Below are 23,810 nucleotides of genomic sequence, written 5' to 3' on the forward strand. Positions count from 1 at the left end.
ACGAAGATGCTGCGGGTCTTCCAACGGAGCAGAGGAAGACATTGGATCCACTTTGGGTTTGTTAATTTCTTGTGGTCCCGAGGGTGGTCTTCCCAGTTCTTAACTTCAACCTACCTGGAGTCTACCTGGAGTTCCGGGGGGTCAACGCCCCCGAGGTCTAGTCCACGACCAGGCCTCCCCTATATTCACTTTCTCCACCTGAATACAGGGAAGCTGCAGGGATTGCTAATGGCACAATCGATCTTTGGTATCAAGCTGAAAACGACTTTAGGTTCTCTCCAGTTGTCCTGTGTTTTAATTGTCCTCTATATGAATAGAGGAAAATGAAAGTGGAGAAAAAATCCTGAATTTCTCCCTTCACTGAATGATGAAAGATTTACTGATACATAAAAACATAACACAGAACAGACGAGGTTTGAAACCAAGGCCAACCTTGTGCTGATACTAAGCTCTACCTTTGTACTGTGATAAGTACTTAAAAAAAATAGAAGATCACTGCAAGAGGCCTACTGGCCCATGCTAGGCAGGTCTTTTTTTTAACATTTAACCACTCACTATTATATATATGTCTAAAATTTAAAACTACCGAAGGTATTACCTTCAGTGACACTATTTTAATTACCTATTCTCACAGTAGCACCTCAGATGATGAGACATAACTGGCTGTATCTAACACAATATCTCCAATTTAAATTTTTTATTTTTTTCACCAACAAAACTGCAACTTATATTTTTATAGCCTCGGATATGTAAATAAAAACTTCAAATAAAAATACTGAGATTTCTCCTTGAAACTGATTGAATATTCTGCTTCTCCTCTCTCCCCATATTTCATGTAAAAATGTATATACCTTATTATAACTGAATATCAGAGAGACTCCTAAATTAATTGCTTTATTCAAAGGATATACCACTGACTGTTTGAAATGCCTCACCCTGAGGCCCATTTCTACCCGGTGGTAACTTTTCCCGGATACCCGGAGGTTACTGTGTGACCATACACGGAGAACGTCACAGTCTGGAGTATTTAATTATTATTCAGTATACATTTAATATATAATCTCTGAGTTCTCTAAAATAGCTTTGGGGAACTACGATGATATAATTGTTAAGATATTTTTCAAAATCACTGAATATAAAACCTCCAGTGAATTATTATACGTTATTATCGTACACCGGACATCACCTTACTTGGAAGGGGCCAATCAGAGAACATCTCTTTTCTTAACAGCAGCCAATCAGAGACCATCTCTGGACTATTTACAACAGCAGTGACCACGAGAGGAACGTCAGAGAGTTGAAAATAGGTCAAGGACGAAAAGGAAAGTCAGTTTTAAGAAGGTCACGGAGAGGAGGTGGTCAGGTCTCCAGTAGCAGAAGAACCCACACAGTTTTAAGGGTAAGTATCCCTTAAGTTAATGGGGGTTTGAAGTCTATCGACTACACTAGAGTTATTAAAGTCTGCGTGTGACCTTTCGACGACCAGATGACAATGCCTTATTCTCTAAAGTATGGATCAACGTAAACTCTCACCATATACAAGCTGAAAGAAATACACTTCTCAGTGCAAATATTATTTTTCAGTCCACAGCAGGATTCGAACCTGCGCACTCTGCAGTGCGCAGGTTCGAATCCTGCTGTGGACCAAGAGATAATGTTTGTAAATAATTTCGTCTGTTTGTGAATTGTCAAGCATGTTTATCTGGTCATGTGTCGAGAGATAAATATATAAGAATGTACAATAAAAAAAAACAAGAAAATTAATACATAAAACTTAAATTAATACATAAAACTTAAATTAATACATAAAACTTAAAATTTATTTTAACAGATTTAGAGTAAACTTTTATAGTTCACTGCGGAATGCAACGTTAATTAACATACCCAAGATTATAGTAAGACTTCACACTAGTATTCACGAATAGCCTGGCTGGTCAATAGACTGGGTCTCGTTTAGCGGTCGAAGAATCGAGCCTCCGTCACTCATTGTGCCGAATAACCACTTAGAATTCAACGCTAATTGAAATGCTAATTGTGAAAGAACAAGTCTGCTTCGACACATATTTTGCTGTACTTGACCAGCCATTTTTGAGAACACGTATTTATGATACCTTGTTTCCTGAGGATTAACTTAGATAACTAAGCAGAATGATTACCCTTACAAATGAGAAATAAGTTGTACGCTCCCTTTTATTCTGTCAGGACCATAATGTGACACTAATTGATAAAATATTGAAGATATAATGAGTAGTAAATATGAGTGGCTAATTTAGTTGAGTCATAAGTCAAGGATAAAAGTTTTAGGCATAACAATAACTATTGGAAATATTACAACTGTAAATATTACAATTGCAAATATTACAAATACATTAACAATGGAAGACGGAGTAATAATATGACGTATACAGTTAAGCATTAATGACACTGCTCTAATTAGAGTATCAAGGACACTGCTAATAGAACACTAATAAGGACACTGTTTTTCAAGCAATGTGATGAACACTGCCCTTCAAACGGAATATATGGGACACTGCTATTCAAATATCAATATATGGGACACTGCTCTTAGAGATACTACTCTTGGAAAGCAAAATAAGGAACACTGTTCTTATAAACGTAATGTCAAATGATATCAGTGACATCAACAAAGGTGATGTCAAAGACACTAATTAAACATGTTAAAATTACAAAAAGGGGAGAAAATTAGTGGCACAAAATGAGATAATCTCACAAATTTAACTTTTATTAACAAACTCGGTAATTAGAGGTACTTTTTGCTAGTAGTGTTGAGATCTGGCTCCGCTGTTGTTTCACCAGCCGCTGTTGTCTGACCAGCCTTTACTCACAACACGTTCCAGTTGCTTTATAATACTTTTATCTAAAGTGTTCATTCATCATGATGCTAGTTTGGGGCTGTTGATCCTTCCCTGGATCTTATCTGATTGATTTCCATTCTCCGACAATGACTTCTAAACATATTAATGATAATTTAAACATTCCAAATCCTTACTCATGAAATCGTAATAAGACAATTGCAAACAAGTCACGGAACGAGTGGGACCTGAACCCATGGCAAGTGAATCGTAGGCCGCACTGGCCTGTGAGGTTTAGGGCTTACTTGCCACGAGTACAAGCCTCACTCTTCCATGATTTATTCCAAGACTTTGCTGAGGCATGAAAATGCAGGAGGGATAGAAAAAATCATCTAACATAAAAATGTAAGTTGCAATTTACTCTTCGCTTTTTTTTTTCTTAGCGGTGAGAACAGGATAAATACAGAAAAAAATTTAATGTCCGCTTTGATCTCTGTTGAAGAGCTAACATTAGCCTAATTTTGTTAGCCATCTTAGCTTCCTACCTACCAAATTGTTTATAGATTGGCTAAAGCCAATATATAAATATTTCAGAATTTTAAGATTACCGATGGAAAGCATTTGTTTTCTACGATCCTCTGGCTCTCGACACTCATTTGGAATACTCTAAATGCAAAACTTCTACATCCATGTGGGTCATTCAAGGTGTGGAGTGGTGGAGACTTGAGCCTCTGTCAGGACTACCTAACTGCTTTTACCTGACAATGAAGACGAATAAAAACATATTTACAGATGAAGGCTGTTCTCGCGTTGCTACTGGTGATGGCTGCCGGGATCCTAGCTCAGGACACCCCTAACATGTCTTATGGCGTCCATATTGACAACTCCCAACCACCTGCACAGTCTATTGGTTCCATCCTGCATTACGGGCCGTCTCCTGCAGGGGGAACCAGTTTTCAATACGGACCTCCTCCTCTTCCTCCTCCACAGTCTAATGACTTGGGTCTTATGTATGGCCCTCAGTCTCCCTCTCCCTCAGTAGGGTATAAGAAGAAGCTTCACTCCTATGAAAAGTAAGAAATTGTTGTCTTTGTGTTACATAAGTTACGGACACGTACGTGAATATGTGTTTACAAAGGTTCAACAATAGTTGATGGTGTGTGTGTGTTTATGTGTGTGTGTGTCTGTTTAAATTTCAGTAGCTCCATTTTATAGAAATAGAGCTATTGTTGCCCACAGTCTCCTGTTGGGCTTTGAGTCGACAAGCAGTTGACGAAGACACTTTTAATAAAAGTAGACCTTTTATTATTGGGATGTTTAAACTAAAAAAGGCTCCATCAAGCCCTTGCAGGTGGAAAGTTGAAATGATAATACTTTTCCTTTTGCTATAAATGCCTTGTTTTTCTCATTCATTTTCAGGGATTATTTAAATAGTCGTGTATTCTGTTTGTAAAGACGTATTTCTTGCCACATTTTTTACACAGCTACGTACTCACCTTAATATATTCTCCTGATCTCCCTCTTGCTATTTTCAGTAATGTTTCCCTGTATTATCTTGTTTTCTCTCTAATACTGAATGTGTGTTCAGTGCTTTCAGTTTTACTTCATAAGTCAAATATGTAAGTTTTGAAATTTGTGTACATATACTGATGTTTATATTTTTCCTATTCTTAATATCATTTTCCACCAAGACAATACGACTCAAAAAAAAAAAAAGAGAATAGAAACATTGAATATCACTGACTCCCTGGCTATGTGTTTCCTGAAGGGAACATATATTCTGAAGCACAGAGCTGTATCATTCCCAGCCTGGCTTTCAGAGAGCAGGCACTGTACTTCCCATCTTCAAAACCCAAGTCCCGATAGTCGAGTTTCCATGAATCTTTTCACAGATCTTGTCTTGCTGACACTCCAACAGCATGTCAAATATAAAATAAAATGACATTCACTCTCTTCGATTTAGCACGTTAACAAATGCCTCTACCTTTCCAAGCTTCCTCCTTCATACTCTCCTCTTTCTTGTAATTTCACTGCTACTCCTTCCATTCGCCACAAATTCACATTTCCGCTTGACCAATCTTACCAAATTATATCAACAACTTCTCTTCCGTTTTCAAAATTTCCTCTCTCTTCACCATTTTTTTTCTCTTGAATCGGATCCAGGTGTGTGAATCACGAGAGTCTACACTGATCCTGAACACTTTTTTCCTCACCTTGTTACAGTAACATTAATGTATTATCTTACTTTATCTCGACGACTACATTACTTAACACCATTGTCATATACATTACTAAGCCCATCATATATTTTATTTAAAACAAAAATCCGCTCAATAAATTAATGATACTCATTTCTCTGAAATTATACTTATGTTAAAATAATGTTGCTGGAAAATTAAGTCCGCTCATTTAAAACTAATGCCAAGACTAGTGTTTTTTTTTTTATTTGACTTCTCCTTGTACTGAGTGACCCATAAGGGTTTAGCACTTTAGATAAAAAAATATTGTAAACATATAATAATTTTTTATTCGCAAATAACCCGCAATTTGAAGATGAAACTTCAGACGACGTTTCGGTCATCCTGAAGCCTTTATCAGTTCAAAATTGATACCATCAACCTAAAATAATGTGCAGTAAAGCTGAGTCAGATTTGGTACAATAGCTTTTGAAGTAATATTTATCACAGATTTTAAGCACTGTCTTATTCTAAGGTACTTTTATTTTTTGATTATCATTTTCGAATCGTTCCTTTTCATTATATAATTCTGACTATTTTTTCCGAATACCTTAAGAAATATGAATTTCTAGTTGTTTGCCGTCTCTCCCACATAATCTGTCATTTGACAGATTATTGTGTCAACGCTTCGGCTTGACAAAGCTCCTGGAGAGCGACACTTTGCCACAAATCGTTTCTGTTCAAGAAAAATCGAGAAATGCTTTAGGACGACCCGAAACGTAGTCTAAACTTTCCTTTCCAAAGATCTCTGTTTTGTGAATTGCTCCAGCCACATTATCGTGACTTTTTCTTTGATTTTTTTCTCGATCTCTGTCGCTCGCAGTGCTCTCTCGCTCTTCGATGACGAATGCGGTTACTGGAAGTCCTTGAGCGTGATCCTTCTAGTGAGCCTCGGTGTGACGAGTCTGGGACTCCTCTTGAAGACGTGGCCACTCCAGAAGAATCTATTCGGTAGCGAAGACGCAGTCAACATGCTCAAAGATCCAGAGTTTGTGGCCTCCGTCCAGGACAAGATCAATGACATCTCTAGGATTCTGGCAAGTCTCAAAGAGTCCTCAGAGAACGATATTGAAGAGTAACGAGAGAATTGTGTGTGCTAACAGTGGTTGTCTATGATAATGTAAGACTAAAAACAAGTGAAGACAATCAAATGACACAAAATCTGTAATGGGAACTATAATGACGTTTCGCTCACGCTTTGTGTGCGAAACTGTTATTATAACGCATCCCATACGACTTTCGTGTCCGGTTCTCCATCATATAGGTACTTTTGTGCATTTCCAGCTAGGATTGGGGATAAAATTAACCAGTTAACTACGATTATCTCACTGTTGTTTATGTACTTAATTTACGATTACTAACGCTTGTCATTTATTTAATAAAATAGTTTTCGTCTCGTAGACGTTACTGGAATTCACCCAATATTTTTTTTTTTACCTCATCGGCCGTGTCCCGCCAAGGCAGGGTGACCCAAAGATGAAAACACATTCATCGTCATTCATTCTATCGCTGTCTTTCCAGAAGGATGCTGACATCACGGTTCGGATTATCCTCCGATATCATTGTGCCCATCTTTCCCTCAGAGTGCAGGCACTGCCATCCCACTGGCTAACCGGTTTCACTAGAACACAAGAAGGAACACTGCAGCAGGCCTACTGACCCATGCGAAGCAGGTCCATGTCACCCTGCGGCATAGCCCAATGACCCACCTAGTCAGGTCACTTCTCTTTAAGGAAGGAACACGGCATCAGACCTAGTAGCACAAGCTAGTCAGGTCCAACTCACACCCACTCACACTCCAACAGCACGTTCATTAAAAATCACTTTTGTCTCCATTCACTCGTATCGAACACTCACACAAGCCCCGAATCTCAAAGCCTCTTTTATGGCGTCCCTCCGATCATTCCTGGAACGACTTTCCTTCCCCACGACCCTCTGTGTCATGCATTTCTACTTCACTGTTTCTACAAGCCCAAACCACCTCAAGAACCTCCACACACCACACATTACTATCAAACATAACATGAAATAAATATAATAAGAAGAATAAGAAGAAGAAAGGGAAGAACATGTTGAGTCAGGCCTTAATATTTATATTTTGTCGGAGCAACTTTCCTCATACTCGTATTTTATTGAGCGTATAGCTGTATAGCCCTTGTGGCTTAGCGCTTCTTTTTTGATTATAATAATAATAATTGAGCGTATAATTTGCAATTCGTTCAATTTGCTTTGTTGCAGTGAAAAACATACACATTATACACTTTACACAACATGTAGGACAAATATACAACCCAAGTTTAAGACAATAATGTTTATTATACATCATAACTTGTACACTAACAAAGTGCAACAATAAATATATTATAAAAATAAAAATAAAAAAATCGGCCATTAAGTCGCCTCACTCCTCATGTTTACGTCCATTTTTTTAATTTAAATATGCGTGCATAAAATTTTCTTACAAATATTAAGTAAAAATATTCCGAGTTATATTCACCGTGAGATGTATGTCTCTCAGTGTATATACACCGAGCATCTACTTATTTAAAGCCGTATTTTAGGGATTAAAGTCTTCTTTAGGGGTATTGTATTGTCGACAGTCATTAAATATAATAAAATAACCATACCTATTTATATATGTTTATATATATTCGCCATGATTACGTTAAAGTGCAGTGAATACTTGTCACCGTTAAAGAAAACCCATAAGTAGACTAGGAATACACATTAATGAAATTTAGATATTTCGACCTCCAGCTAAGGTCCTCTTCAGAAGAATGTGCAAGTGATAGAAGAAGACAGGTTTATGCAACAAAGTGTAACTTGCTCAAAAAATATAATTATTGCGAAATGAAGAGTATCTGAGAGACCAGATGAGAACAAACCAGCTGGTACTGATCCTACTGTAAGAGACCAAGTGAGCACAGACCAGCTGGTACTGATCCTACTGTAAGAGACCAAGTGAGCACAGGCCAGCTGGTACTGATCCTACTAACAGATAAGATAACGTCCTGCTAGAAGTACTGAAGAAAAACACAGGTGTACAAGAAACTTTGTAACAACGATCTATCCTGTGTAGAGCGAAACGTTGTTTATCATAACTTAATCAAATTTTTCAAGAATGTGTTGACGAAACTCTACAAAGGGCGAAATGTTGTCACCATGAAAGCTTCTTCTGAACCTGTCTCATTTATGCTAATAGAGTCCTACTCTATGTAATAAAGACACTCATGAACAAAAAACACTTTAGCAGCAAACTTTTCGCTCACCGAGAGCTTTGTCAGGTGAAATGCATATATCAGGTTGCTGTAGCCAGTCCATCTATAGGTGACAGGCTGCTGTAATAGATCGAGCGATAGACAGAATTTGGCATAAGTTTCCCTGTGCAGAATTATACTAACATAATAAATAATATTTGACACGCAGATTAAATATTTAAAAAAATGAACAGAAATAACTTTAATAACATATATATATATATATATATATATATATATATATATATATATATATATATATATATATATATATATATATATATATATATATATATATATATGTCGTGCCGAATATGTAAAACTGGTCAATTAGCAAGAACTCATTTAAAATTAAATCCTTTCTAAAATTTTCTCTTATACGTTTAAAGATATATTTTTTTCATTAATGTTAACGTAAAAATTTTTAATTTTGCACCAAAAGATTCTTAGAAAACTTACCTAACCTTATTATAACAAGCACAATTTATTTTAGCCTAACCCAACTAAATATATTTTAGATTTGTTTACAATAATTTAATACTAAACAAACACAGTGAAATATATTTTTTTCGTTAGGTTCAGAATGATTTTGGCGAAATTATTGCATACACAAATTTTCACTTGTCCTATATGGCAAGATGAACGTTGCTATTTAAGCCAAGATCGCAAGTTCTGCCTATTCGGCACGACATATATATATATATATATATATATATATATCCTAGGTAGTAGGTTGGTAGACAGCAACCGCCCAGGGAGGTACTACCGTCCTGCCAAGTGAGTGTAACACGAAAGCCTGTAATTGTTTTACATGATGGTAGGATTGCTGGTGTCCTTTTTTCTGTCTCATGAACATGCAAAATTTCAGGTACGTCTTGCTACTTCTACTTATACTCAGGTCACACTACACATACATGTACAAGCGTATATATACATACCCCTCTGGGTTTTCTTCGATTTTCTTTCTAGTTCTTGTTCTTGTTTATTTCCTCTTATCTCCATGGGGAAGTGGAACAGAATTCTTCCTCCGTAAGCCATGCGTGTTGTAAGAGGCGACTAAAATGCCGGGAGCAAGGGGCTAGTAACCCCTTCTCCTGTATATATTACTAAATTTGAAAGGGGAAACTTTGGTTTTTTCTTTTGGGCCACCCTCTCTCCAGATAAACCCTGCCTCGGTGGGATACGGCCGGTGTGTTGAAAGAAAGAAAGATATATATATATATATATATAATTTATACATAATAAATAATTAATAAATAATTAATGAAAAGAAGAAATGGAGTCACTCTCTACTTTCTCGGATCAAACCTCGTTAATTCCGTCGCTTCCTATTTTCCATGAGCTATGCCCTTTCCCAAAAATAAATTAATAATAACAATATGACAGAGATCCAGAATAAGGAAATGCACATTAATAAAGACACATTTCGTGCATGAAGGAAACGTGTTGCTTACTTGATGTTTCTTACATGAAAGAGAACACGATGTCTAAGCCATATTTATGTCTCACAATGCCTGGAGTTCCTGTCTCTTGTTCTTCATGGTAAAAAGCCTCTGTGGACAGGGGAAACTTTTATTTATATTCTACGTTTCGTTCTATACTGAACGAAACGTTGTCTATAAATAAAGGGAATATAATGATTTAAAATACCGAAAAGACGGCAAGAGAGACTCAAATACGCTTTCACGAGATCCTTCACTGACGTTTTTAAGTTGATAAAACCAATTGTATGGCCGAAACGTTGCCAGTAAAAGGCTATGGGATACTACATGCATGTCTCTTTCACTTTGTCTGCCAGGCGCTGACTCTATAGTTTCTTCATCTTGCTGCAGCTGTATGTTGCACACGTCTCAGCGTCCACTCCGGAGGAGAACTTGTTATACAAGTCGCTAAACTTTGAAGTCGTCATGGAGGAGACCAACCTGAGGGGAAGGAAGGAGTTATATGTTGTCTTCATACGAAGCATGGAAACTGTATTGTCTTAGCACGGGGCTTGAGGCCTCACTGTCTTAGCACGGGGCTTGAGGCCTCACTGTCTTAGCACGGGGCTTGAGGCCTCACTGTCTTAGCACGGGGCGTGAAGCCTCACTGTCTTAGCACGGGGCGTGAAGCCTCACTGTCTTAGCACGGGGCGTGAAACCTCACTGTCTTAGCACGAGGCGTGAAGCCTCATTGTCACAGAACGGAACTCGAATCCTCATTGTCTTAGCAAGAGACGTGAAACCTAAAATATGGATCAAAGTAATTCTAAGTATATATACGCTAAGAGAAGTACACATCTCGGTGTGTATATCCAGTGTCCATTATTATAATATAAAATTCTGAGTTTATCTGGTATTTATACAATTTATGTAAATATTTTTTTTTCTAGTGTATGAAAATATAATACAGGAAATATTTAGTTTGATAAATAATATACATCTAATGTATTAGTGCATCACAGTAAATACTGAAGAAATTAAATAAATAAAATCTTTCGCATTTTTTACATAACGGATTGAGAACACGAGTGGAAAAAAATAGAATAAATTGGGATGTCATCACGGATAAAATACCTGAGACAACTGTATCGAAGACACAAACATATTAGAGTATATTGAGGACAAGCTACATGCTAATCAGATGGGAGACCCCGTTACCTACACTTACCACACCTGTCTATCATCACCTCACAACCGCCTCACTTACCCACACCTGCCAATCACACCTGCTTCACCGTACACTGCCACACTTACCAAATCTGTCGATCATTACCACACTTCTCACGCTGTATTAAAAGGTATTTGTGTTCTCGCTAATAAGACCATTACATAAGAACATAAGGATGGAGGAACACTGCGGCAGGCCTACTGGCCCATACCAGAAACAGCTTTCTCAAACCCAATCCCACTAACAATTATATTTGCCCAACCCATTTTCAATGCCACCCAAGGAATAAGCTTTGATAAACCCTATTAACTCGTATGCAAGTCCCATTCAAATCCTACCCCTCTCACTCATGTATTTTTTTTTCTTTTTCAACGAGCCGGACGTATCCCACCGAGGCAGGGTGACCTAAAAAGAATATGTTTTTCTTTTTAAATTTATTAATTAATAGAGGAGAAGAGGTTACTAGCCCCTCGCTCCCGTTCATGTACTTAACTAGGCTAAATTTGCAGCTACCCAAGACCTAAATTTGAAACTACCCAGAAACCTAAATTTGAAGTTATCACAATCAATGGATTTTAGTGCCATCCCCGTTAACTTAAACCCATTTATCAACCCTAAGGTATTAAAGAAACTGTGTCACATCGACTCGCCCTTCTATTATCTTCAACACTTTACCATCTTCGTGTAACCTGAATACCAGGAGAGGCTTTGTCAATAATATTTCAATAATGCTGTCGCCATCCGACGCCCAGATTGCTGATCTACAAAATGTTAGTAAATTCAACAGCATTTTCCTTATTGGCGAATTTTTATGTCTTGTGAAACTTCTTATTAATATACATTTGTGTACAAGAGTAAGGCTTCGTGTCTAACTGCATCCTGCTCTCTCCATTTTATATATATATATATATATATATATATATATATATATATATATATATATATATATATATATATATATATATATATATATATATATATATATATATATAATGTATACCAGAGTTGGCACTCATGATCTGGTGGTCCTGAAATCACCAGCCGAACGCATGAAGCGCTAAACCAGTATGGATCATTCCCCTTAAGAAGTAATACTTATGTTGGGGTGACGGAAGTTAGTCAGGTTTGGTGTAAGGAAGAGAAAATGACACTGACCACAAAGTTTGTTTTAAGGAAAAGAGAACGACACTGACCACAAACCTTGGTCTAAAACTGACCACACCAGCCCCAGGGCAACTCTCCCTCACAATGCGAAGCTCTTCTTTATCTCACCTGTGCACAAGTCCCTTGTGTCGCTGCCTGAGGGAGGAGGTCGCTGCTCCCAATTTACAAGCCAGGCGCTGCATACATTCCTCTGACTCAAGGGCTGTCTGATACACCCCCACCAGGTGTTCCGTCAGCCCCTCCTTCACCACCGTCTCTGTACCTGATAAACAAGGTATAATACCGTCAAGGCTTGCTTCTGCTGTCAAATAGTATTTATGATTTTGCATTCATTGTGCAGCTCTAAACCTGCAGGGGCCATACAACGCCTGCCTAATGAAAGATAAAGTGATAATGTACTACTAAAACATACGAAATATAACAAAAACTATTTAAGCCCTAACATACGTTTAACAAAGCTAACAAAGTTTGCAACAAAGTATATAAACCCCAATTAGGGATTAAAGAAAACTTTCAGTTTTCTTTAATCCCTAATTTAGGGAATTAAAGCATGGTTATCCGGTGGGGAAAATGTTACATGCAGTATTGATGACCCTAGTTTAATCAACAGGCTTTAAACTCCATTAACCTTAATCCCCACAACACATTAACGTGATATAACCATACTAGAGAGTGCAGCGGCATTATCATGATAAGATACTGTAATGTCGGCTCACGTCTCACCAGCCACGTCACATAACGAAAGAAAGTGCTATCAGCTATGTATTTCTCTGTTAATGGATTAGTCGCTTAATTTATATTCACAACTTTCTAAGCAATAAAGTCACGAAGCTGTGTACTGAAAATCTTGGCGATTTTCAGTTTCTGGCAGTCAAGCGATAGTTGCTAGACTATAATAAAATCTCAGGTTATAAATAATAATTTCATTAATAACAATAGCATTAATAATAATAATATTGATAATAACAATAATAAAATTAATAATAAAATTGGTAATAATAAAATTATTAGTAATAATGACAATAATAATAATAATAATAATAATAATAATAATAATAATAATAATAATAATAATAATAAAAATAATAATTATTATTATTATTATTATCATTATTATTATTTCTATTATTATTTTTATTATTATTTCTATTATTATTCATTAGGAAGCCCGAAACTCTTAGTGAACATGCAGAGCCTTGATAATAGCGGGTAATCAGGCTTGATTCAAGGAAGATTGTAATAGATTCAATTCCTTGGATCAAGGGCCCTTTATCAGTATGACGGCGCTACTGTAGGTGAACTAATAGAGTTCATGGTGAACAGGCGGTAAGAAAACTCTTGTTCAGTTACTGTTGCATATTTTACGTTTTCTCTGATGGGCAACATTTCATGTTGTATGAATACAGGGGAAATCAGGTTTGATTCTTGGTAGAGGAAGGAGCCTCTGATTTCATGGATCAAGAGCCCTTCAGCTGTATCAAGGCACCTTCCTTGATGAGATGCAGTGTTTAAAGTCGTTCTTTATTAGACTGTATGTTGGTCATTAAAGTTAGGAGGAGTGGTTGATGGAAGGAGTGGTTGATGGGAGGAGTGGTTGATGGAAGGAGTGGTTGATGGAAGGAGTGGTTGATGGAAGGAGTGGTTGATGGAAGAAGTGGTTGATGGAAGGAGTGGTTGATGGAAGGAGTGGTTGATGGAAGGAGTGGTTGATGGAAGGAGTGGTTGATGGAAGGAGTGGTTTGATGGAAGGAGTGGTTGATGGAAGGAGTGGTTGATGGAAAGAGTGGTTGATGGAAGGAGTGGTTGATGGAAGGAGTGGTTGATGGGAGGAGTGGTTGATGGGAGGAGTGGTTGATGGGAGGAGTGGTTGATGAAAGGAGTGGTTGATGGGAGGAGTGGTTGATGGAAGGAATGGTTGATGGAAGGAGTGGTTGATGGAAGGAGTGGTTGATGGGAGGAGTGGTTGATGGGAGGAGTGGTTGATGGAAGGAGTGGTTGATGGAAGGAGTGGTTGATGAAAGGAGTGGTTGATGGGAGGAGTGGTTGATGGAAGGAATGGTTGATGGAAGGAGTGGTTGATGGAAGGAGTGGTTGATGGGAGGAGTGGTTGATGGGAGGAGTGGTTGATGGAAAGAGTGGTTGATGGGAGGAGTGGTTGATGGAAGGAGTGGTTTGATGGAAGGAGTGGTTGATGGGAGGAGTGGTTGATGGAAGGAGTGGTTGATGGAAGGAGTGGTTGATGGAAGGAGTGGTTGATGGGAGGAGTGGTTGATGGGAGGAGTGGTTGATGGAAAGAGTGGTTGATGGAAAGAGTGGTTGATGGAAGGAGTGGTTGATGGAAGGAGTGGTTGATGGAAGAGTGGTTGATGGGCCTTTAATTAAATACTGGAGTCAGATGAGATGATAATTTTGCAGAGGCATGCATGCACTAGTGTGTCCAGCAGATGCATGGGTAGCAAGGGTTGGACCCGGATAGAAATCAAGCCACACTGATTGATTTTATTGGGGTAACATAACTTAAATCTACGTAATGTGCTGTGTGTGTGTGTGTGTACTCAAATTGCCTGTATTATTATAGTCAATTTAAGCGCTAAATCTAAGACTCCATGTACTCTAAACACTTTTGTGCTTTCAGCACTAGTGTCAAAGTTTAAATTTAAGTATGTGAAATCTAAAATCTTATTTGGTATCTAGATTACTTTCTAAACAGCCTAGAGATGTTGTTGCTAGTATTCTTATATTATTGGAACAAAAAAGGGACAGTATAGTGACTGGAACAATACACAAATACCCTGCACATAGGAGAGAGAAGCTTATGACGACGTTTTGGTCCGACTTGTACCATTTACAAGTCACACCAACAGACGAAGGTGGGGAAGCCACCTCTAGTTCCTCCACCTTCGTGGGTTAGTGTAACTTTTAAATGATCACAAGTCCGTTTGAAACGTTGTTATAAGCTTCTCCTATGTGCGGATTATTTGTGAGTGATATTAGTGGCTTAGAAAGCTTAAAAGAAGATGAATTAGACACATGTACAACACTTGGGTATATTTATCATCGTGACGTGTCCCCAGCCACTGGCTGTATCAGTGCAAGGCAGAGAAGAAACAGTGCAAAGACGAAGCAATTTGAGGTAGTCAATTCCTCACCCTAGACAAGAAGTGTACAGTTCCTCAGTCATGATAACACCGTCAGGAGTCTGTTGGTTATGTGAGAAGTTGGTCAACGAGACCCTTACTATACATTCTGAGGGAACTACCACTGCTGGCTGATTACCAGAATATGGCCTGTTTTTTGAAAGGAAAAAAAATCACAAGCTGCTGCTTGCCTTTGCAAGCAGCAGCTTGCAAGAGTACTGCAAGAGTAAGATCGATATGTAGTAATGCTAGCAATACTCAAGAGAAGACGCATAGTTCAAAATAAGTAAGTTTTATCCATATATAAACCCTAATTTTTAAAGGGGTGGACCGGTAAGTCAGCGGAAGGCCTTAGATGACCAAAAGCTCCAGCTAAAGGTCATCATATGACTAAGACCCACGTCAGGAAACACTTGTCCCGTTTCCTGACAAATCTTACCTAACCTAGCAAAACAAATTCTTACTAATACAATGTTTCGCTCTGTTTAAGTCTTTATTAATTCATATGTCAAATGATGTGAATTCATAGAGGACTAGTACCGAACTTGCACACGAAAATCACTCACTACGAAAGCAAAAGACTTGGCAGACGATGCACCATCCCCCCAATGAAAAGCAGGGGTGTCACTAGCACGTTAAGAGACCATACAATAAGTGTCAGGGGCCCGAGACTGTTCAACTGCCTCCCAGCACACATAAGGGGGATTACCAACAGACCCCTGGCAGTCTTCAAGCTGGCACTGGACAAGCACCTAAAGTCAGTTCCGGATCAGCCGGGCTGTGGCTCGTACGTTGGTTTGCGTGCAGCCAGCAGCAACAGCCTGGTTGATCAGGCTCTGATCCACCAGGAGGCCTGGTCACAGACCGGGCCGCGGGGGCGTTGACCCCAGGTAAACTCCAGGTATACAGAGCGAAAGGTTGTCTCAATAAAAGTCTGTTCCGCAACATGTATCTTCCTTCAATTCTTGCAGGAGTGCTTGGATCCACTGTAGTAATGAACCAGTACGTGACAGGTAATGAAGACGAGAACCAACCCGCCCCAAGATTGATCCCGGAGCTGAAGGATATGAGCTGCAAGGAGAGTCAAGTTGAATCTCATATTATTGGAAAGGAGAAGAATTAGAGAATATATATTCAAGACTTACAAAATTATCAACATTACGGTTACAGATAAGCAACTGACTCCATGTCTTAGGCAATTATCACTGTTCTTTCTTCCATCTTGAATCAGCGAAGGAAACATGTTTGGATGGAAGGAGTGCCGATAGGGTCTTAAACACGAGGCCTCCTTCTGGTTCTTGATGGAGCAAACAGACGGAGTGAACAGATTGTGTAAACAGATGGAGTGAACAGACTGAGCAGACTGAGGGAACAAATAGACAGCGCTAACGCATCTGGACATCAACTAGCTACAGCTCCTCAAAATACCACACAATCACCTCGTTCCGTCCATCTTATGAACACAAGTATTAACAAGTTTACTCAGAGCATGAATAATAAACTAATTTTCCTGTCAGCAAACAGCTGAAATTCTCGTCACGAACAGAAACGGACAGATGCAAATAAGCTTCAAATTAATATTCATATACCTGGAAGCACTTGATACATATCAAATATTATGCAGATTTGTTGAAAGTTAAATTTGTTTCTGCCAGTAATGGGCAGGGAAAACTACCAGTGAGGTACGCGACGTAAACCCGTAATTACCTGTCAGCTTTGTGATTAGTTTACGCCAAAGTAAACAGTCATGAAAGTGTAATAGCTATACAGGTATAGCTACGAGCCATTGTCATAGCTTAGTGGTGAGAGTTGTGGCTCTCATCACTGAGGTCCGGAGATCAATAATAAGAAAAATACAAGCTTGACTTCTGCATGTTGTCGGTCTCTCTGTGAAAAACTGTGTTAAAGAAAGCAGGCAATTAGGAAGTTATGTGATTCACTGTGATGACAGTGAGGCTTATGCTACTCCCTCTTACTGTGTATATAAGTATACCTAGTTGGATAACTCCCTTTAGGAGCCAGCTGGTTCAGTGGCTAACACTGGCCTGTGAGTTTAGTCGACAGACTCTAAACATAATTAATCAACGATAATTTCAATCCAAATATTAATTTCAGTGCTTTACAATTAACAACATACCTGTATTCAGCAGTGAATACTGATATTTTGTCTGCTGAGCGCCTCTTGTCTCGCATTCAGCAGAAAGAGGATCAAGCCTCCTCCACGTCTTGCAATGAATGGCCCAAATGGGTTTAGCGCTTTAATACTATCGACGGGCTTTTATTTCAAGGAACTGGAGATAATTTTTCTTTTCTGGTACGTTTAGCTCTCTTCTATGAATGTTATGTGTGGCAGGTGTAAACAATACTTGTGGAAGTCATGCAAAACGACGATTGTTATCCACTTGCAATACTTTTGTAAAGAAGCAGGAATCATAATACTTTATTTTGATGTTATTACACTTAAAGAGAAATAAAGGTGATAATACAGTAGCTATAACAAATCTTAAGTAGCCCCAAATCAGTTGTGAATTGCGATACTTTGTATGTTGTCAGGACAGCTCAGTGGTGAGAGTCGCGGCTCTCTTCATCCAGACCGGGGGATCAGTTCTTAGGCCGGGAAAGAATAATAATGTTATTTATACTTTATGTGAAGCTTTAAACCAGCGTGAGTCATTTAGCACAAAGGCTCGATTCTCCGTTCGCTAAGAGCGAGACAGACACGCTACCTATATAGTATAATACCCAGTTCTACTGTTTTATTCTGAAGCCAGTTGAAGAAACACCACTTACCATTAGCTTCTCGCCTGATCCTGTAGTGCTGATGTTCTGGCCACAGAGCGGATATGGCAAAGACTGCAAACGCAGGCAGGGCCAGGTAAGCGAATGTGTCAGTGGCCACGGTAGCCAGACGGGGCATGATGGACCGTGCCTGCGACCATAGTGAGCGAGGCTGTGCCCACCAGCTACTGCGGTACCGTGGCCCCCTGAATGCTACCTGCCTGTACGAGGTGTGAGCTTGTGCATCAGCGGGAGTGGCTGGGAGAGAGACGATGACCAGCAAGCAGCAGCATAACGCAAGCACCATAGAGGTCACACTAACCTGCAAGAGTAATGGAGATGTTACCCACCTGCGTCACTACGACGACGACGTGTATTGACGGTGAGCATGTCGGGGAAGAGGAGGGAGAAGCCTGTAATGCCAAGGGCAGACAACGCGTATACTAAATAGTTCTCGTCCTTTCGAGGCGGCTGGTACTCTGAAGAAAAAGAGTCTTCATGGACTGCAGCGCTAGCAAGGGTAGCAGCACCTTGCAGAACCAGGAACAGCAGCAGGAAGGAGCGTTGCGTGTTGCCAGCAGCCATGACGATAGTGGACTGACTCTCTGCCGACGCCACCATCTGCTTTTCTTTCTCCAGCCCTCAAACATGACACACAATACAGAAGCATACACACACACACACACACACACACACACGCACACATACACCCACACACATACACATACATACACACATACACATATACATACATACATACATACATACATACATACATACATACATACATACATACATACATACATAAATACACACACACAAAACACTGGAACCTACTCACACAACAGTGGATCACAGGAGCCCACAAACCTACATAAGAAAGCATACAAGAACTGCCATGTAATAGTTTAGAAAACTGAGATGAAGAATGAGACACTTGTGAAACATATTGGGAATCCTTATCGAGGTAAAGTTTCGCCAGCCAGTGGTTTCTTCAGTCCAATACAGAGAAGAAGGGTGAAAGAAGAGGAGGTGAACGAGGTAATCAGTCCCTCATTTTAAAAATTATTACTACCTCGTTCTTACTACATGTGTCTTGCCCATGGAAAATCTCCTCATTAAAATATTCGTCATCTTTAATGAATGTAAACTTCAGTATTGTTCAGGTAAACCAATACTTCGTTCAGTTTCATACTAAAACAAATGCATGTAAATGAACCCTTCTGCAAGCCGCTCTGGCAAGTCACTCTTCACGCTGGCACTCTGAACATGCCCCAGGGTGTCACTTCTTCCGGTGGATTCTTTACCACGGCTTCTAGACACGTACGAGGAAGCAACACCTTTAACTTCTTCACCCCAACCCTCGTGAAGCACCTCTAATGTCAACACTGTAAACTGTACAGGTTTTTAGGAGCTTCATCAGTCGATGTATTTTTATAGCGTTAAACACACACACACACACACACACACACACACACACACAGGGTGAAGAATGACAGGTGGAGGATGGGAGAAATCAGATTTTGGAAGGGGAAACCTAGAGAGAGGAGAGAATTCCTGAATGCAGTGGTCTGGGAAGGTGGACTGGAAGGAAAATCAAAGAATGAGATACACAAATAACACGCACATAGGAGAAAGAAACCTCTGATGGCGTTTCGTTCCGACTTGGACCGAAACGTTGTCTTTAAAGAATGAGTTGAAGGAACACCTAATTACAAACCAGAGAACTTCATGCCCAAAAGATGAGGAGATGAAAAGAATAAAGAACCCGCGGTTAAACCAAAGATACAGGGAGGAAAAAAGCGCAAATACATGTAAAAATTATAGAAAGTAGTGGACAGAAGAAAACAAAGAAGTGAGCAAAAGAACCAGAAACGAATGTGCAGGGGCGAGACGAGAGAGTGAATGATGATAATCTGAGAATGACGAAGTAGCAAAGTCTAAGTCGAAACTAATTTATAGTCACATGAGAGGAAAAAACGATTGTATAAGAGTAGGTAATAAGACCGAAGAAGGATAGGGAAGAGTACACGAGAAACGACAAGAAAGTCTGTGAGGAGTTGAACGGAGGATTGAAGGAGGTGAACGGAGGATTGAAGGAGGTGAACGGAGGATTGAAGGAGGTGAACGGAGGATTGAAGGAGGTGAACGGAGGATTGAAGGAGGTGAACGGAGGATTGAAGGAGGTGAACGGAGGATTGAAGGAGGTGTCCTCCCTAGAAACAAGGCAACCTCGCAACCTCAGAGAGTCAAAGAGAAAGGGTGTACCACAGTGTGTCAGTCACGATACACGCAACAGTAATTAGAGGTGAAAAAAAAATAGCTTTTGACTGGGCTGGATACATCAAAGTCAATGGGACCCGAAAAAAGTGTTACCATTGATTATGCGAGAGTAGAAACACTGTGAACTAAACTGTACAAGTGAATGGATAAGGAACGGTTAGTAGACCTATGGAAGACAACGAATGTAGCCCCAAATTTTAAGATAGGAAACAGACAGGAAGCGTTAATCTGCGGACCAGCGTCACTGATATGCATTTTATGTAAGGTAATGGAAAAGACAATCCAGACGAGAGTGGTGGAGAACTTCGAGATAAAAGTGATTTCTTAAGGGGACGTACTTAGAATACGGGAAAAAATATTCCAATGGATAACAGAGTACCGAATGGGCAAGTAACAGAGAGTAGTAACTAAGAATCTTTCGTTGCAAGGTGCATGCATAGTGTTACCATGCAACGAAACATTATCAGATTTAAAAAATACTCCAGTCAAACGGCGAATATAAATTTAATATACATTAGCGTGGCTGGTAACTCAATTTGTAGTGTCTTCAGTCAGCTTTTGAAGCAATGGTATGGTGATATCGACAAGATGTGGAAAAAAGACACTTATGTACAGTTCAGGACATTTATTAAAGGAAACGTTTCGCCCCGAGTAGCTTCTTCAGTTCTAATACAGGGAAAACTATGAAAACGAGTAATATATAGATTGTAGATGAATGGTATATACAGTGTCAGGTGGAGTGTCGCGTATATGGACGTAGTAGTGGTAGTAGTAGTAGTAGTGGATCTAATGTTATGAGACGGGTTGGGTTAGAGAACGAACTGTTGATATAATGTTACAGCAGTCTCCAGAATAGGTAATATTCTGTTGATTAGCAATTTAGAGATACTGTAAATGCCGGACTTTTGATGGATAGTGTTACTGACAGCAATTAGGGCAGCTTCTAAGCACTTTCGCCGTCATAAATCGTCTTCTTTAAACGCAAGTTTAGCCACAGTCATCATTTCTGCAAGCATTTTTGTGTTCTGTGATCCTAATGTCCAGAGATCTGGCTATTTCCCCAACATATACTTTGTCACATCCCCCACATGGTACCAGCTCATCAACTGCTATTAGGAACCGGGTACAAAAACTCAAGCATGATTCTGGCACAAGTTCAGGAATATACACAATACCATGTGGGGGGTGTGACAAAGTATATATGGGGGAAACAGCCAGATCTCTGAACATTAGGATCATAGAACACAAAAATGCTTGCAGAAATGATGACCGTAAAAACGCGTGTGTTCAACATAAGGACGATGTTGGACACCTCATAAAATTCAGTTAGGCTAAACTAGTGTTTAAAGAAGACGATTTAAGACGGCGAAAGTGCATAGAAGCTGCCCAAACTGCTGTCAGTAACACTATCCATTAAAAGTCCGGTATTTAGAGTATCTCTAAATTGCTAATCAACAGAATATTACCTATTCTGGAGACTGCTGTAACATTATATCAACAGGTCCTTCTCTAACCCAACCCGTCTCACAACATTAGATCCACCACTACTACTACTACCACCACTACTACCTCCACCCACGCGACACTCCACCTGCCACCTGACACTATATATACTCATTTTCTTAGTTTTCTCTGTATTAGGACTAAAGGAACCACTCGTGGCAAAACATTTCCTTTAACAAATGTCCTGAACTGTACATAAGTGCTTTTTTCCATACAACATTTGAAGCACCTGGATTTGATCCGAGCACCAACTGAAACGTCAAGAATATATCTCTGCACAGTTGCTTCTGTTCACTTAGCAGTAAGTGGGTACCTGGATATCAGCCAACTCTTGTGGGTCGCATCCTGGAAAAGACGATTAAGGACCCCACTGGAAATCTGACAGACCGAGGGGCTTTTCGGGTTATGCAGGGTTACTAACCTTTTCAGTTAAAGACCCGATCTAACCCATCTTCAACTGTATCAACACTAGCACTAGTTATAACTAGTTAAAACTAAACATGGCAAACCAGGTGAAAGATGTGCAAACAAGGCATCATGTGGCTATATATATAACCATAGGATATAGACAAGAGGAAACTGGATGAGGAGAGATGGCAGCCACTACATCTTACCATGTCTGGATACAGAAGATGAGGGCGGTGGTGATGACACAAGAGGCAGCGTCAAGGTGAGCAAGAAACAACACACTGAGCAGGTCTGTTGCCCTTGCTGTCTTTATAACATGTGAGCCTCAACTCGTGATGGTGGAGCCGCAGTGACGAACTGCGAAAATATTACCTACCGCCCCGAGGTCCAAACTCTGGGTCAGGAAACGTCACGCTCTGTTTTGAACCACTTCCGCTCTTCTTCCTCCCTTCAGCGTTATTTCTCAAACTGCATTGTAGGCAGGAGAGAACTTGTTATTCAGTAAGTGATGGTAAAAGGTTAAGAACGTTTAGATTATGGGGCAGAATCGATTCTGAGTTAGTCGATTACATTCCGAATTCCATCTGATCGTAAGGTGATAAGACAACACTCTGGCCACTTACAGGCATGAACTGAGATGACGTCACAGCGATTTATGGATCTTATCCAATGACAGAACTCCAGTGAATGACATCACGGTGTAGACTACATGAACCCACAAGTGGGACATTATCTTAACGTTTTAGAGGTGCGTGTGGACTCAGAAACACTGAAGCCTCTGGCGTTTCTCTATCCGTTGCAAATTATCCAGCTTTGCTTTAATGCTTACCTTTGAGTGTGTTACAGCTATCACCAGCTAAAAACGTGAAAAATGCCGTTTGCAACCCAAATCTAATCTCCAGTGCAACAAGTAGGGGATTATCCAGAGACCAGGTTACTAGGTGGCTTGACAAACCATATGTCGCAGCAGTGAGCCAGCACACACAAACACCAACTATTACCGGCCCTACTTGCCTCTAATGCCACGTTATTGACCCACATTTCGCCACATCCGTCCGTAAACACAGGGAATTTTGGGTTACTCTCCATGCGACAGTACTGATGACAGTAGATCAGGTAAAAAAAAATCCCAGAAAATCCCTGATGAAATGTTTGACCCTTGTATAGAAGTAGGTGTACCCAAGACAAGTAGTCGTTCATCAACTGAAGGATCATTACACGTTACATACATGATCTTGCTTCCATTGATGTAACAATAAGGGTGATGAAACTGAAGGCAGATGATGCAGTCTGCTATTTTGAGAAAGAAATATATGACAGTTTAATACAAACATAAGATATATGCAAAGAAAGATATGCATCTCCCAGAGATAATATAATATAATATATATATATATATATATATATATATATATATATATATATATATATATATATATATATATATATATATATATATATATATATATATATATATATATATATATATATATATATATATATATATATATATATATATATATATATATATATATGCAAGGAATTCGAGAGAGCATGCGAAATATACACAAACACTGATCT

At 39.3% G+C, this 23,810-nt stretch overlaps 2 protein-coding genes across 2 annotated transcripts; one reads left to right on the plus strand and one right to left on the minus strand.

Moving 5' to 3' along the window:
• Positions 1-1,247: 1,247 nt before the first annotated feature.
• On the plus strand, positions 1,248-6,666 carry LOC128689649 (uncharacterized). Its single transcript, XM_053778007.2, has 3 exons — positions 1,248-1,399; positions 3,606-3,886; positions 5,874-6,666. The coding sequence occupies exons 2-3, from the start codon at positions 3,606-3,608 to the stop codon at positions 6,127-6,129; spliced, it is 537 nt and encodes a 178-aa protein (XP_053633982.2). The 5' UTR covers positions 1,248-1,399; the 3' UTR covers positions 6,130-6,666.
• A 2,817-nt stretch (positions 6,667-9,483) lies between these two features.
• Positions 9,484-22,567, minus strand: LOC128689650 (uncharacterized). Its single transcript, XM_053778008.2, has 4 exons — positions 22,436-22,567; positions 18,048-18,357; positions 12,229-12,382; positions 9,484-10,229 (listed from the first exon to the last, which is right to left on the minus strand). Exons 1-4 carry the CDS (start codon positions 22,436-22,438, stop codon positions 10,115-10,117), a joined length of 582 nt encoding a protein of 193 aa, XP_053633983.1. The 5' UTR covers positions 22,439-22,567; the 3' UTR covers positions 9,484-10,114.
• Positions 22,568-23,810: the final 1,243 nt, after the last annotated feature.

This window comes from Cherax quadricarinatus, chromosome 22 (genome assembly GCF_038502225.1).
Source record: "Cherax quadricarinatus isolate ZL_2023a chromosome 22, ASM3850222v1, whole genome shotgun sequence".
NCBI classification, from domain to species: Eukaryota; Metazoa; Arthropoda; class Malacostraca; order Decapoda; family Parastacidae; genus Cherax; species Cherax quadricarinatus.

Excerpts from the sequence above, each read along its gene's own strand:
- LOC128689649 (XM_053778007.2), top strand. The coding sequence starts at position 3,606 with ATGAAGGCTGTTCTCGCGTTGCTACTGGTGATGGCTGCCGGGATCCTA. Across the intron at positions 3,887-5,873 it reads AAGCTTCACTCCTATGAAAA|TGCTCTCTCGCTCTTCGATG; the intron begins GTAAGAAATTGT and ends TGTCGCTCGCAG.
- LOC128689650 (XM_053778008.2), bottom strand. Across the intron at positions 12,383-18,047 it reads GATCAGGCGAGAAGCTAATG|GTACAGAGACGGTGGTGAAG; the intron begins GTAAGTGGTGTT and ends CTTGTTTATCAG. Across the intron at positions 10,230-12,228 it reads CACAAGGGACTTGTGCACAG|GTTGGTCTCCTCCATGACGA; the intron begins GTGAGATAAAGA and ends CCTTCCCCTCAG.